General features: G+C 39.1%; 2 protein-coding genes across 6 annotated transcripts; one reads left to right on the plus strand and one right to left on the minus strand.

Annotated features, from left to right (window-relative positions):
• Window positions 1–154: 154 nt before the first annotated feature.
• Window positions 155–10,608, plus strand: LOC5518421 (tRNA methyltransferase 10 homolog B). Of its 3 annotated transcripts, XM_032363064.2 has the most exons (16): window positions 155–414; window positions 692–815; window positions 909–1,054; window positions 1,642–1,724; window positions 2,408–2,514; window positions 2,633–2,777; window positions 3,408–3,513; window positions 4,021–4,062; window positions 4,208–4,268; window positions 5,913–6,043; window positions 7,779–7,931; window positions 8,524–8,602; window positions 8,680–8,747; window positions 9,943–10,066; window positions 10,329–10,452; window positions 10,523–10,608. In XM_032363064.2, the coding sequence occupies exons 1-15, from the start codon at window positions 190–192 to the stop codon at window positions 10,427–10,429; spliced, it is 1,695 nt and encodes a 564-aa protein (XP_032218955.2). In that variant the 5' UTR covers window positions 155–189; the 3' UTR covers window positions 10,430–10,452; window positions 10,523–10,608. The 3 variants fall into 3 exon arrangements, with proteins under 3 accessions (XP_032218955.2, XP_032218954.2, XP_001638445.3); XM_032363063.2 differs by having other exon boundaries at window positions 156–414; window positions 10,329–10,608; XM_001638395.3 differs by lacking the exons at window positions 155–414; window positions 909–1,054 and having other exon boundaries at window positions 690–815; window positions 10,329–10,608.
• A 494-nt stretch (window positions 10,609–11,102) lies between these two features.
• LOC5518420 (archaemetzincin-2) lies at window positions 11,103–14,151 on the minus strand. Of its 3 annotated transcripts, XM_032363067.2 has the most exons (5): window positions 13,911–14,001; window positions 13,707–13,806; window positions 13,476–13,636; window positions 12,472–12,887; window positions 11,103–11,478 (listed from the first exon to the last, which is right to left on the minus strand). In XM_032363067.2, the coding sequence occupies exons 2-5, from the start codon at window positions 13,763–13,765 to the stop codon at window positions 11,128–11,130; spliced, it is 987 nt and encodes a 328-aa protein (XP_032218958.2). In that variant the 5' UTR covers window positions 13,766–13,806; window positions 13,911–14,001; the 3' UTR covers window positions 11,103–11,127. The 3 variants fall into 3 exon arrangements, with proteins under 3 accessions (XP_032218958.2, XP_032218957.2, XP_048585183.1); XM_032363066.2 differs by having other exon boundaries at window positions 13,707–13,994; XM_048729226.1 differs by having other exon boundaries at window positions 13,476–14,151.
• Window positions 14,152–14,239: the final 88 nt, after the last annotated feature.

The raw sequence follows: 14,239 nt of genomic DNA on the forward strand, positions 1-14,239 counted from the left end.
GACTCATCCAGCTGTTAGAAGTGATCATTTTAATTACCTCTGTGAAGTTATAGATCTATTATGTTAAGTTTGGAGGAGGTACCTCTTATTTTCACAAAACTTCACAGAAGCCGTTGTTATGGTTTTATGGTTTGTACCGGGCTACCTGTGGAGAGCCTGCAGATCATCAGCGTTGTCCAGGTTTTCAAAATGGCGGACGAGGGAAGAGAACTCTGCAGTGAAATTCTAGACGTTGTATCTTCCGATAACAAATTTATCCAAAGTCCATTCATCAGTGTGAAAGATACTGCCCTCAAATACCTTATGTGGCAATATGGAACAAACTTGTTTTATATTAATGCTGAAGATTTATCTGAAGAAAACAGGCAGTGTGTGTCGTCCACTGGTAATGAACGTCCCAGGCAAATTGTCCAGGTCAGCTGTTGTTATACAAGCTAACGTACAGTGAAGAATTTGAAAGAAGCTCCGTTGGTTTAATATTATCTTCCTTTTTATTATGCCTCTAATATTATCTTCCTTTTTATTATGCCTCTCCTCAGCGAAAGGTTATTAAGGGCTTGGAAGATGACTTCGAATTTGTTTAAATTTCATGAATACCCATTTAAAAAAAAACCTGGATCCCCCACTGCGTAGATTATATCTTGAGGAAGAGGTAATATTGCCTATCTTTGCTTTTTTCATCTTTTATTAGATTGCAGCACGGGAAAGCGATTCCCTTCTTCAAAACATCAAGAACTTGATAAGTAAGCTGGATTCTTATAGCCATGTTAATGCTATTAACATTGAGCTTTTGGATTGCAAGCATGAAACTGAAGGTATTGAGTTTTACCAAGAACAAAATGCAAGTTAAAGAAGTGGTACTATGTCACCTTTGTCATGCATATCTTTTGATTTGTTTTGGATGCTAGATGTTGAATGGCGAAGATTGCTACAGCTTATGAAATTGGCAGTTGATGTGTCTTCCATCCCAATTACCTGCAAGCTTGCATTCTCCTCCCGAAACATCAGTGCTGTAATCAACAGAATCAATGAGCTCTCTGTGGCTGGGTGCAAAGTACTCATTTTTGTTAAAAATATTCCCCTCCACATACTACTGTGGCCTTTAATACACACTTAAACTCGAAACCACGCTATAAAAGGAGCGTGCCCAGGGCAGCGACACCTTCTGTTGTTGCTCAGCCATCGAGCTGTCAAGTCGTATTGGATTTTCTTATCGAAATCAAATATTAGGTTCCATATAAACTAGCAAACGTTGAAAGAAACATTAAGTTGAAAAAGATAAAGAAAGTTATTTGGGTTTTAAAGGACACATTCACAGTTTTATTATGATGGTTGGTTCTCATTTCAAACTTCTTGTGGTGTAAAAAGGGGGTGTTCCTATCCCTTTTACAGCGCGGTTTCGAGTTTAAAAAAATGCCAATCAGGATGTTATGACACAAAATTCACAACATGGAAATTTCAGACATTTTCTGATGCCCCCTATACCATTTCTTTGCCATGCTGGTTTCTAGTATAGCAGTGTCAATCACACAGTATGTTGCACACATATTTATTGACATACTTTCACATGCTATGATGGTCATTATAGACTACATCACAGTCTAATGTTACTAATGGTAGTCAATGTTACATATAATGCAGAAAGTTTTGCTGCATGGTCGGGTAGATACCAAAGTCGTTGATGTGTTGGATAGGACCTCCTGGGAGAGTGTGAAAATAATAAGGTGAGACATGTTTGATACTCCAGCTTCATGTCCAAGCTTGTACAAATACAATACTGCCAGCTATATTACCTGCTATAACAGAATACATTCTCTATTATAATTAGCATATTTTCAGGATCCAACTTCAGGTTTATAATGGTATAACTAGAAAAAAAACTACAGACAAGCTGTTGAAAAACTAGATAATCCGCATAAGCTTGGTGTACAAGCTATGATTCAACTCCAGTTTGAAAAGTATGTCGATACCTCTGTAAAACAGAGAACGTTCCCCACTGACGTTTCAAGCATTAGCTCCTCTGAGTAAAAGAAACTGAAGCTGTATGGGGTTGGTATTACAAACCAACAGGTTATCGATAGAAGATTACGGGTATATCAGGGTCTTGTAGAATCTTCAAATTCCCATAGACAGAGTGATGAATGGCTAGTTTTGAGGGATGAAATGTAAGGGGAAAGGGTATTATGTCCTAGCTTTTAGGCTCAGAGGGTTGCAATACGAAAGAATGATCAACAGAATGAGCATGATCAGGAGGATTTTGTGATAGCATGTGCGCAATAAAAAAATGTCAGAGTGCAACTACTCTGTTTCAAATAGGTGTACAACATACTTTTTCAAACTTGTGTTGTTCGGGTTCTGTCTGGCTACTCACCCATCTTCCTTTTCTGATTAAAAATATATATTTCAGGAATTCTGTTAAAATCGAAGATGTTTATGTTGAGATTGTTTGTTCATCTGTTTACGAGGCTGCCAATTTTCTTCAATATACATGTGTACAAGGCATTGCTATTGCAGGTAGAGTAATCCCCCTTTATAAATGGTGATATTTAGTAGTCATGAAGCAGATATAGAATATCCTAAATGTTCCATATGCATTGCTAATTATTCTTTGACCACAAACTCGTTTACACAGAGCCACTACTGTGGAATCCTGCCCTATATTCACGTTGCAGACCTGCAACTCTAGAAGTAATGAAACAATACCTCCATTTATGCAAGCACTTCTCCACTCAGCTATTGCTTGCAAAAAAGTCCATGATGCAGTTTAGTGGGTATCTGTAAGTACTGCTGTTTCACAATGCCTTCTAATAGTGTATATGAAGAGTTGATTATAACAAGACCATTCAGCTTATTAGTACAGGCTTAATTACATAAACACGATGACCAAGAGTTGAAAAGCAAGATTAATGTGGATATTGATTTTATAAAATGAATAATCAGGTTAACATTCTGCCTCACTAAACATGAGAAAGAATTTCCCAAACAAATGCTTTACTCAATGTAATATCAGATTGCTCGGGTTTGTTTGTTAGATATATTCTATGGATATAACTGGATGATGAAGAAAAATATATTGAAAGGTTGCATATAAAAGTGTAGTATCCCAGCTTTTAACACTTGATATCACATAAGTATCAATATAAAGAGATTTTTATTTTATTTTTTATTCAATATTTTTCCTATGAATCTATTATTTCATATTATTTTTGTCAGTATTATTGTAAATTTTATTGTATATATTAGTTCAACATTTAGTTATATTGTAATGCGCTTTTGGTCATTATATGAAAATAGCGCAATATAAATTGATAATTTATTATAAATTATTATTTCCAGTTAGAACTCTAATCAGATATATACATCACAAAATCTGTAACATTTTCTTAGATTTTTTTCTTTTCTATTAGGTTGCGGCGATTCCCTGATTTACATGAACATGTTGAGATGGCAGACAGTGTTCAAAACCTTGCTGAAGTTGCCAAGGAACTTGAAGAAAGACTATCCCAATTAACGGTAACTTTGTGTTCTGACCTGAGTGGTTTTGGCAATTTGCCTGGATTTGCGGATGGGGGTCGTAGGTGGACTGTAGGTTTGGTGGCCCAGGGGTGGCCCTGCCAACGTCCCCTAGTTTTGTATCTGTGCTCGGCGGGATTGAATTTACACAGAATGTTGGAAGAGCTGAGGGATTTTGGTTTTCTTCTTACTACCATTCAACAGTGTTATACACTGCATTTTTTCTGAATATTTGTGTCAACAAATTATTGCATATAGTACCTCTACTAAGTGGCCATCCTCAGGGTGAGTCAGGTTGTCCATTGATAGAGGTTCCACTGTAATGGCTTATTAATATTCGTTTAATGCACAAACTTTGGATCATTGGTGAAGTTATGCAATCAGTGGCACTTCCGAAACAAAAAAATCTGGAAAAAGCCATGAGAAAAATGCATGAAATTATTTGCCGATAAAGAATGACACAAACAGTCGTAAGACATTTATGTGAGACTTGCTGTTTATTTTCAGAAAAATCAGGTCAAAATGCTTGGAAGATTGCAAGAGAAAAAGGTATTATTTTACCTTAATAGTTCTTCTTGGCTTAGGCATTAGTTGTTTTAGGGTCTGTTCCTTGGCTTTTCTTCCTTCCAACATTACCACTCAAAGAATAGGGTCTGGTCCATCCCACCTGGCTTACTCTTACTTTTCTTATCAGTTGCACTACAGAATAAGAGCCCTAAAACAAAAATGCAGAAACCAAGCAAAGATTAAGAAAGGTAAGTAGATTCGACACATTCCATGTCCTTTAGGTTAGGCATGGAGAAATATGTGTTAGTTATTCACATACTGTACAGTAGTCCCATATTCTCTTGAATCGTTTTATCTAAGAAGCAAAAAAAAGCGTTTAAGTTTAGTTGATTTGTCTTGTCTTTAATCTTTTTTATTACTTTGTACTTATTGTCTAGAGTGAGTTTAATTTGCAAGAATTGAATGAGTTTTACATTAATTTTTAGATAACTACATTGTTTTAGCATTGGGTCATGTTTGGTAAAAGAAATGCTAGAGAAATAACTTTAATAGAATTGATATTATGAACGGTTATGTACGAGTGCTAGTGCTCTCCCAGAGACGTTGAAAATAATATTATCGGTGGCAGATCTAGGTGCGGCAGCTAAAATTCACAAATTACATTCCGCCATTTGTTTTATATACTGATGCCCCTCCCCCTATTGTCTATTTATCCAATTTCGACCAGTTAGACTGGTGCGGAAAGTATAACAGAGCTAGGCTCCAAATCAAGTACCTCCTTGAGTGTATTGTTAGAAAGCATTGTAAGCACTGTCACTATGGGTGGTCACTGCCAGAGGGTTTATTGCGTCCCCAGTGGTTCTTTTACATCCCTTCCATTCAGGTTAGTGTAGTGCAGCTTGAAGTATGAGACCCACTAACCTTTGGCATATAAGTGGCGATGAGGTCAACCCAAATAGAGACTACTTGAAAATGTAATTAAATCAACAAAACCTGTTTTCCCATATTATGTTGAATCTTTATTCATGACAGAGTTCAACTTCCGATAGTCAAGTGCCCGTCTCCTCTCTAATAATCAAGTCACAATCACACAATATGGTATAATTTTCGAGCAAGTGATCGACTTACCAAACAATTCCCATTCGTATCTTTTAGTTGTTTGATAAAGTTGTTGTTTAATCGACCTACCGTTTCCTGTTCTAACTACATCAACATTAGAGCAACGACCCAACTGATTCATAGACTACGCAAAACACTAACGAAATATAGAACAGACTTTAATAAGTTAGTTTTGTCTCTCTTTAAGAAATACAAAATGAAATGTCGGACAACATTACAATGTCACTTTCCCTCAAAATGGTTTGAGTCGAAAATTGAAACACTTACCCTGCTAGCAGAGCTTTCTCCTGTATCTCTCGCTTAGCAGTTTACTTGCCGATTCGCGTCTCTGGGTTTTCGCGTTGTCCTTTGTTTTGGTGCCAAGGGGATGAAACGTTAATAAACTACGCGACAGACGAAACCGCGAACACTAGCAACAACACATAAATAGCGAGAAAACAAGAGAAAGGGCCTCTGCTAGCAGGGTATGAAACTAAAATCGCTCTCCCTAATTCAAAGTTCTTGACATAAAGGTGGCAAGGGTATGCTTTGTTCTTTCATGTAAGGCCAATGTAAATGATCTTCAACTATTTTTCTTCTCTGATGCAATGTTTAAAATAATTTTTTTAATCGTTTTCATCTTGGTTTTATAACAATACAGAGGGTTACCGTTGACTCCTACCTAGCAGTGTTAGATGGGATCTACTCCTTCGTCTTAGAGTTTCTTATTTCGTCTACAGGTTGTAATCCACATGTATTATATTATATTAGTGTTGGTTTTGTTTAATTGCTAGGGTCTACTCTATATGAAGGGCCTACCAAAAGACAGAGAAAAGAGGAGCAGAAACAAAGGGTAGTGGATGCCATGGCAAACGGACTTCGGGTTGCCCTTGATCTCAGCTTAGTCCATAAAATGAGTAAAAAGGTAATGGGAAAGCCATGGCATACCAAGGGCTGCCATATTACTTAATGGCAAGCCATGGTAGTGAATGGCAGTCCACTACCATGGACTGCTATCTTGCCATGACTTGCCATTGACTACCATGGACTGCCATGACTTTCCATTGTCTACCATGGCATGCCATGGACTGCCATATTATTCAATGGCAAGCCATGGTAGTCAATGGCAGTCCACTACCATGGACTGCCATGACTTGCCGTTGTCTACCATAGCATGCCATGGACTACCATATTACTCTATGGCAAGCCATGGTAGTCAGTGGCAGTCTTTTACCATGGACTGCCATGACTTGCCATTGACTACCATAGACTGCTATGACTTGCCATTGACTAACATGGCATACCATGGACTGCCACATTACTCAATGGGAATCCATGGTAGTCAATGGCAGTCTTTTACCATGGACTGCCATGACTTGCCTTTGACTACCATGGCATACCATGGACTGCCACATTACTCAATGGCAAGCCATGGTAGTCATAGCAGTCCACTACCCTAGACTGCCACATTACTCAATGGCAAGCCATGGTAGTCATAGCAGTCCACTACCCTGGACTGCCATGACTTGCCGTTGAGTGCATGGACAGTCATGACTTGCCATTGACTACCATGGCATGCCATAGGTGCCATTGACTACCATGGGCTTCCATTACTTGCCATTGATTACCATGAGCTGCCATGACTTGCCATTGACTACCATGGACTGCCATGACTTTCCATTGTCTACCATGGCATACCATGGACTGCCATATTATTCAATGGCAAGCCATGGTAGTCAATGGCAGTCCACTACCATGGACTGCCATGACTTGCCGTTGTCTACCATAGCATGCCATGGCCTACCATATTACTCTATGGCAAGCCATGGTAGTCAGTGGCAGTCTTTTACCATGGACTGCCATGACTTGCCATTGACTACCATAGACTGCTATGACTTGCCATTGACTAACATGGCATACCATGGACTGCCACATTACTCAATGGGAATCCATGGTAGTCAATGGCAGTCTTTTACCATGGACTGCCATGACTTGCCTTTGACTACCATGGCATACCATGGACTGCCACATTACTCAATGGCAAGCCATGGTAGTCATAGCAGTCCACTACCCTAGACTGCCACATTACTCAATGGCAAGCCATGGTAGTCATAGCAGTCCACTACCCTGGACTGCCATGACCTGCCATTGAGTGCATGGACGGTCATGACTTGCCATTGACTACCATGGCATGCCATAGGTGCCATTGACTACCATGGGCTTCCATTACTTGCCATTGATTACCATGAGCTGCCATGACTTGCCATTGACTACCATGGACTGCCATGACTTGCCATTGACTACCATTGACTGCCGAGACTTGCCATGGACTACCATGGGCTGCCATGACTTGCCATGGACTACCGTTGCATGCTTGATGTTGCAATCTTTTTCATTTCGTGACCGTATTTATTGGTTGTTTAACCCATATTAGTGAAACAAAGATGCGACCCCTATATTCGTGACGGTTATCATTGACGATTAACCATGGGAAATCTGGCCAAGAACAATTTCCACCCTTATTAGATGATGAGTCCCACTCCTCTTTTGTCACTGCTCTTTGGTCTGGAACAATGGGGTATTTGCTGTTATGATCACTTTGGTGTATACACAATCCTCTGATGGAAAAGGCCAGACTCACGTGAATTGTTTCTGTGTAGGAAATTGGTAAAGTTGCTGGTCAAGTGCGGCGTGTTTATGGCTCAAACATGAAGTCCTCCCGCCCAGTACACCTTCACTTCACTGGTCTGGTCAAATCAGAGGCTATTTACCAGGAATGTGTCCGTCAAAACCAGGGATTCGAGCAGTACATGGTTAGTGCCATTGTATGCGTATATTTTATTGTTTTAATAAAATAAGTGTTTTTGTTTTTGTTGCGGTCATATTATCTCAAGACTAGGTATTTATTGATAACACACGTTTTCATAGCGAGATAATAAAAGCTTTTATGAAACAACATTTCATAAAGAAATAACAAACCCAGATGGGTGCCCTAGGTAATTTCTGAATTTCTCCGGCGAGCATTCCAATACCTAAATCTTTCAATATCATTATTTTCCTCAGCAAATCCAGCCTATACCGAGTTTAATATTACTATTCTATGTATCATACATCATAAAAAAGGCTGAGTGTAAAGCTTAATTTTTGGTGGGTACAATGACATTGCTTTTTACATATAAGCGACCAAGCCAAAAGCAACGTTTATTCTGGCTTAGTTGTATCATCCTATCCTGATCCTATCCTAATTTTACCTAGTACTGCGAATCAGGAAATATACAACCTTATTTTTTTTATGATCCAATGTATCTAGTATTAAACAGTATAAACATTCTTATTTGTTTGTATTCTAGATTATCCAGCTAACAATCATGTTCTTTTATATGATTATGTTTTAATACTGCCCAGGTGGAGAAAACAGAATGTTCTCTATCAGATGTTTTCGCTGCAGACGAAACGATCTACCTCACACCAGATTCCCCTAATGGTGAGTATAGCGGGTTATTTAATCCCAAACAGAACTGGAAAGATTCTAAAGTATACTTAATCCTCTGTTTAAATCAGTTTTAGAATCCCTGGATAGCAGAATGGTGTATGTGATTGGCGGTTTAGTGGATCATACAGTCCTCAAGGTAAACACAAGCAGACTCTGAAGAACGCATACGTCATGACATCAAAATTTCGTGGGTGATGTTTTGCGATTTCGCTATTTTGTAAACAAAAACCAGGTGTTTTTTTTCTATTTTGGTACAATAAAATCAAGCAGAACAAATGGAATTAAAATGTGCTTTAATCGTCCAACTTGATCCACTACGGTACTATAATTTTTTTAGAGTGACTAAATAGACAAGGTATATATTCCATAAAGCTGATTATACGGTTAATATTTCACCCAAAGACTGTTGGTTTATTCACTTAACTTTTGCGTATCCCAATATTCGCAACACTTAATTTTCGCGTCACTTCATTTTCGCGTTTTTTTTTTAATCGCGATATTAAAGTGATGCAAAAATAAAGTGTTACAAGGTAGGTCCTCCAATATATCCAATCCCTCCATTTCTAGCGCAATCTCGCTCGATTCTACCAATACCTTCTCTTTTTATAAGAACGTCCAACTTGAGATCTCAACAAATTCTAAGAACATGCTAAGATAATGACGAGGCTTAGATAACAGCAAAATATTTTTTCATTTTATATACAATAAATACAATGGTGTGTATTTTAGGCTGCAATGTCACTGAAATTTAAGAAATAAGAACGTTTTCAGCCTTAAAACGCTCCAAAAATAAGAACGGCCTAGCCTCGTCAGAAATAACTTTTCTTGTAAAAAGTGTAGTAGTATTATGCTAATGTTGGAACATCTTGCAACGTGGTATACAAACTACTACTACTTTTCTAAACGTACCTGTCCAGGCCCGTAGCCAGGATTTTGAACGGGGGGGGGGGAGGGGGGTTCGTTTACCCATTAAGCGGACCATTATCTCTTAGGTAGAAGTACTCAATTTTCTTAAATCAGAGCGGACCTTCAAGTCGTGTGGGGTGGTTCTTCCGAACCCCCCCCCCCCCCCCCTGGCTACGGGCCTGCTGCCCATCACTAACAGGTTTTTTAGTAGCATTTCACAATTAAATTACTCAATCAGTCAAAGGTTTATTAAACATTTTTGCATCAGACATAATCTTAATTTTAATGCCTATGTAAGCAAGAGAAATACGATTAACAAAGATCAAGGATGTTTGGAATTTGCAGTATGACCACCATGACAAGACGACGACATACTATTGGGGCAATGGGTGGCTTTATTATAACCCGCTTCATTTATGTTTCAGAATGTGACAAAGAGAAAGGCTGAGGTCTGTTCTCTAAAAACGGCGCGACTTCCACTTGATGAGTACATGGATATGGTGCACTCAGGCAATCATAATTACTCCAGAGTACTTTCTATCAATCAAGGTATAGTAATCTCGGCAAAATAAACCAATGAATAAGTACGATAGCCTCTCTCGCAGCCGTTCTGAATGACGTTAGTCGGTGGTGCTTCATAAATGTTGTGCGTTTATTTCTCAGTTTCGCCCAATTACATTTTTATAACCTTTTCACGATTGCAAAAATAATGCGAAAAATATGCCGAGTTAGGGAGCTGGTAATATGATAATATAATTTCCACGACGTTCTCTTCACCTTTATTCATTGGTATAATTTTGCTTTTTTACAGTGTTTGATATTCTTCTCAAGTTTTACGAGACAAAAGACTGGAGACAAGCGCTTCTTTCTGGTGTCCCGGCTAGGAAGGGCTTCACTGTCAAAGCATCGTGAACCTTTATGCAATTCTTTCCAGGGTTCCCTGCTAGCAGATGACTCTTTTCTCTGTATTTCGCGAGATACAGAAAAGAGGCATCTGCTAGCAGGGAATTTCCAGGGGGAAAACTACGACGAATTCAAATAAAAATCCAATAACTGAATAAATAAACGGCTCTGTGAGCCAATCTCCCGAACTTATTATGTTTACTTACATAACTTTTGCTGTGCTACGTTGACAAAATAATGAAAACAAAGTAGTTCCCTTTTTTCATACTATCCTATGTCACACGGAACAACTCTTACAACAAATTTTCGCGTTACGCGATGGAAAGAACGTGGTCTCTTGTTGAAAACGAGACTTGAAAATATGCGAACATAAAACGCAAGTTTTGACGCAAGTTGACTATTTTGTCGCGCGTTTTTGTGTTGTTTTATTGAAAACAACACTTTTAAAAATATTGCCAACAAGACGCAAGTTTTGACTATTTTGACTTCTTCATGCGATGCTCACGACATGACCAATAGACCACATTGAACGTGCACAAGTCTAACCCAAGAAGACGGAAGTCATAAGATAGTGGCAAAACAAACATTGCCACATCTTCCGCTTTGTTTGGCCAGGGTTTTCGCTTTAATACTGTCCATATTATAAATATTTAAGGACCATTTTTAAAATTTGAATGGGATGTTGGGGTATTGTCCTATTTTATTCACTAATACTCAATTGTACACTCTTCTTGTGCTAAACATTTATCAATGTTGCCTAACCACTTGATTGTCTCGACAAATTTACTTTCTTTCTTACATATTACTGTCTCCTGGCACTCCGATGGTATATGTAGCTCAGTTAAGCCAGCACAAACTGTCTCTAGAAAGGCCTTTAGCTTGTCATATCTAGACTGCACCTCAAACCCTAAAGCAAGCTGTAACTTCCTTAGACAAACGGGACACACAACGAGGGGCTGGGATTCTGCCTCTGTGATGGAACTGCTCTCGTTCATAGCACAAGAAAAGAATGTACAGTGGGTGAGCCCAAATACATGGCCAAGCTCGTGGCTAACTCCCTGAAAAAGACAATAACAATTTTAATTAAAAAATTAAAAAAACAGCAACAGTTTTATTAAAGGAAAAACATCCTACCAAAAATGTGAGTTGGTGGTCCAGACTCCTTTAAGCGTTGTGTGGCCAATACAATAATTTGAATACTAAGTTGCACAAAATGTACATGTTTCACATAGTACAAACCTATGCACTAACACTTGGGTTGATCCTATAAAGATATTTTCATTATGTAAAATTTCACAATTTTAAATAAGCAAAATGTCATTTACCTATTGCCAGAGCAATGCATTGTTTTAAAAAAAGATTTCAGTCAATTTCAAGTTCCAGGATTTCTGTCGCACAGGGACAAAGAAAAGGAGGCTGAGTTGGGCAAGTGAAACAAGCTGGCTTGGCCTGCTAGCCAACTCTCGTTTGGGGTTATTCAGAATGTTTTGTTTTTTAAATATTGTGAATCCCAGGGCAGCACATGCCACAGCAGCAGGCTGAAGCTGGCTCAGTGGTGATAGCCGCACACATTTCTCATGCAAAGTGCCTGTGTGTATAGGCCCGTACTCAGGGGGGGGGGGGGGTGCAGGGTGTGCGAACCCACCCCCATTTTGGCAGAAGGTCCACTTTCGGTTCTCAATGAACGTGCTATTTGTAGACAAAACTGTAAAGCATAAACTAGACCACTTCGGTATGTAGCCAAATGCAACAATAAACGTCCCGTGGAGATACTGCGAAGGCATAAAAAAACCCTTTTAGTTCTTTCAGGGATGGTCAGATTTTTTATCCCTTCCCCCCTGAAAAATTAGGTCCACTTTTTTGGATTTCACACACCCTCCCAAAAAAACCCTGGTACGGGCCTGGTGTAGGCTACATAATTCAGGGCAGTCTACAAAATCCCAAAGCAAAATAGCTCTATAAATAATACCTAATTTCATAAGGACATTTGTACGCATCAGTATTAATGGGATTTCATTGTATCATAAAAACTGATCATTAAAGATACAAACCCTGAACAGTCTCCAGATGACATTTGCATTGACATCTTCGATGCTGCCATTATCTACTTCTATATCGACAAGTTTCTCAGCCAGTCCCCCTGATAGGCACTGATTGTTACTGGGGCGTGCTCCACTGAAAGAGTTCAATTTATGACTTTCATCTGCATCATTCTGAGTGCCTTGCTCAACCACTGTTTGATTATGGATACTGAGTGATGTATTTTTCTCTTCATTATCTGATATCTCAGTGCTCATAAAGGATAAAGGCTCATAGTGCCCAAAGCTCAAAGCAGCACAGCCATCTTCACAAGATGCTTCTCCTAGTACAAAGTTCCAGTCCTCACTTGGGTAGAGGTCCTGCCAGGTAATGCCAATGGTGCAATACCCATCAGATGGCTGACAACTTTTCAAGTACTTCAAGATATCTGCATTTGTATAGGACAAGTTTAATTCACCAAGACTGTTTGATGCAATGATCATTTTAACTGAAACCAAGTCACATTTGAAGCTTTATACTTCTACTACGGGGGAAAATGTAGCAGGTAAGACAGGGAAGACGTTTTAAAGCACTAATCATCCCAATTAAAGCTGCTGCTAGCGAGGACAAAAAGTTGAATAGACATCATGCACACACTTTTGTAGCCATCTGAAAAGATGTGGCACAAGAAATGCTTGAACAACAATGTGTCCTTGTTTAGTTGGGGCTTAATAAAGAGAAAAAAGAAAACAAGAGAGTGCGAGGGGTCGTCCACACTAACACGGATTCAAAAGTATCCGGATTCGCTGGATCCAGCGCGCATGTTAGTGTGGACGGAAGGCCTAAACGTATCAAAAAGTATATGGATTTAAACGAATCTGTGTTAGGGTGGACGGCCCCTGAATGTCACCTGCAACCTGGACACTCTAGACATGCCCATGGCAACAAGATACCTAATCGCCCTGTGTTTACACAAATCATTATGCCTGTCTCCGTCGAATAGGGGGAGGAGTGGGAAATAGGAAAGGTTACTCACCTCCAACTAGAACTTGTCTCTTCCCTGTTGTCTTGTGAATTCGTGTTCTACAACTCATATCATCCAAGTTAACCTCGTCTAAAACAGTAACCCTCTTCCCCGTGAAGTAAACTTCAACAAAATTTCGAAGTAGCCCAAAGACTGTGATGTCTTGTTTATCACTAAAACCAGATAATGGTTTGAGAATATGCGAAGGGAACAAGCCAATAGGCTGAATATATATAACTTTGCCTTTTTCTCTTTTTCTTTGCTTCCAGTGCAGCCTTCGAAAGTCTCGCTGGACCTTCCATTCAGGTACTGTCTGTCTTTCTTTTAAATGTGTTGAGCTCGTCTGTTGGACATAAGGTTTGAAGAAGTTTTCGCAAACAGCGGAATTTTCTGTAAGAGCAAGGCCATATAAGCGCCTTGTTACAGTGTTGCACTCTGAAAGACTACCTAAAAGAGCTCGGGATCTTTTCTTTCTCTCTTGTTTTTCAAAAGTTTGAGACGAGAGGCAAAAACACCCTAACTCCATGTCGGGTTGTTGTTCCTTCAACTTATCAGGGCTCGGCCCCAGGCCTTCTCGTAAATTTTTATCGTACAGCGTACAGGCTCGCTCATATCTGGCTCCTCGATAAACATTTTTGTTACCTTTTGATTTTTCTAATATCTCTTGTGATTGAGATTTTACCTCTCTAGTGTTTTGCCATGTAATTTCAATTATGCGATATCGTGTTCTGATTCCTTTCGCTTTAAATTGTATTTTTGTTGCCCATTATCCTAAC

Source organism: Nematostella vectensis, chromosome 6 (assembly GCF_932526225.1).
Source record: "Nematostella vectensis chromosome 6, jaNemVect1.1, whole genome shotgun sequence".
NCBI classification, from domain to species: domain Eukaryota; kingdom Metazoa; phylum Cnidaria; class Anthozoa; order Actiniaria; family Edwardsiidae; genus Nematostella; species Nematostella vectensis.

Bases quoted from the DNA above. Each gene is read 5' to 3' on its own strand.
- LOC5518420 (XM_048729226.1), bottom strand. From the start codon at position 13,989: ATGGAGTTAGGGTGTTTTTGCCTCTCGTCTCAAACTTTTGAAAAACAA. The intron at 12,888-13,475 runs GTGAGTAACCTT...ATACAAATGCAG, and splicing joins GAGACAAGTTCTAGTTGGAG to ATATCTTGAAGTACTTGAAA. The intron at 11,479-12,471 runs GTTTGTATCTTT...TGTCTTTTTCAG, and splicing joins TCATCTGGAGACTGTTCAGG to GGAGTTAGCCACGAGCTTGG.
- LOC5518421 (XM_032363064.2), top strand. From the start codon at position 190: ATGGCGGACGAGGGAAGAGAACTCTGCAGTGAAATTCTAGACGTTGTA. The intron at 8,748-9,942 runs GTAAACACAAGC...TTTATGTTTCAG, and splicing joins TGGATCATACAGTCCTCAAG to AATGTGACAAAGAGAAAGGC. The intron at 10,067-10,328 runs GTATAGTAATCT...GCTTTTTTACAG, and splicing joins AGTACTTTCTATCAATCAAG to TGTTTGATATTCTTCTCAAG.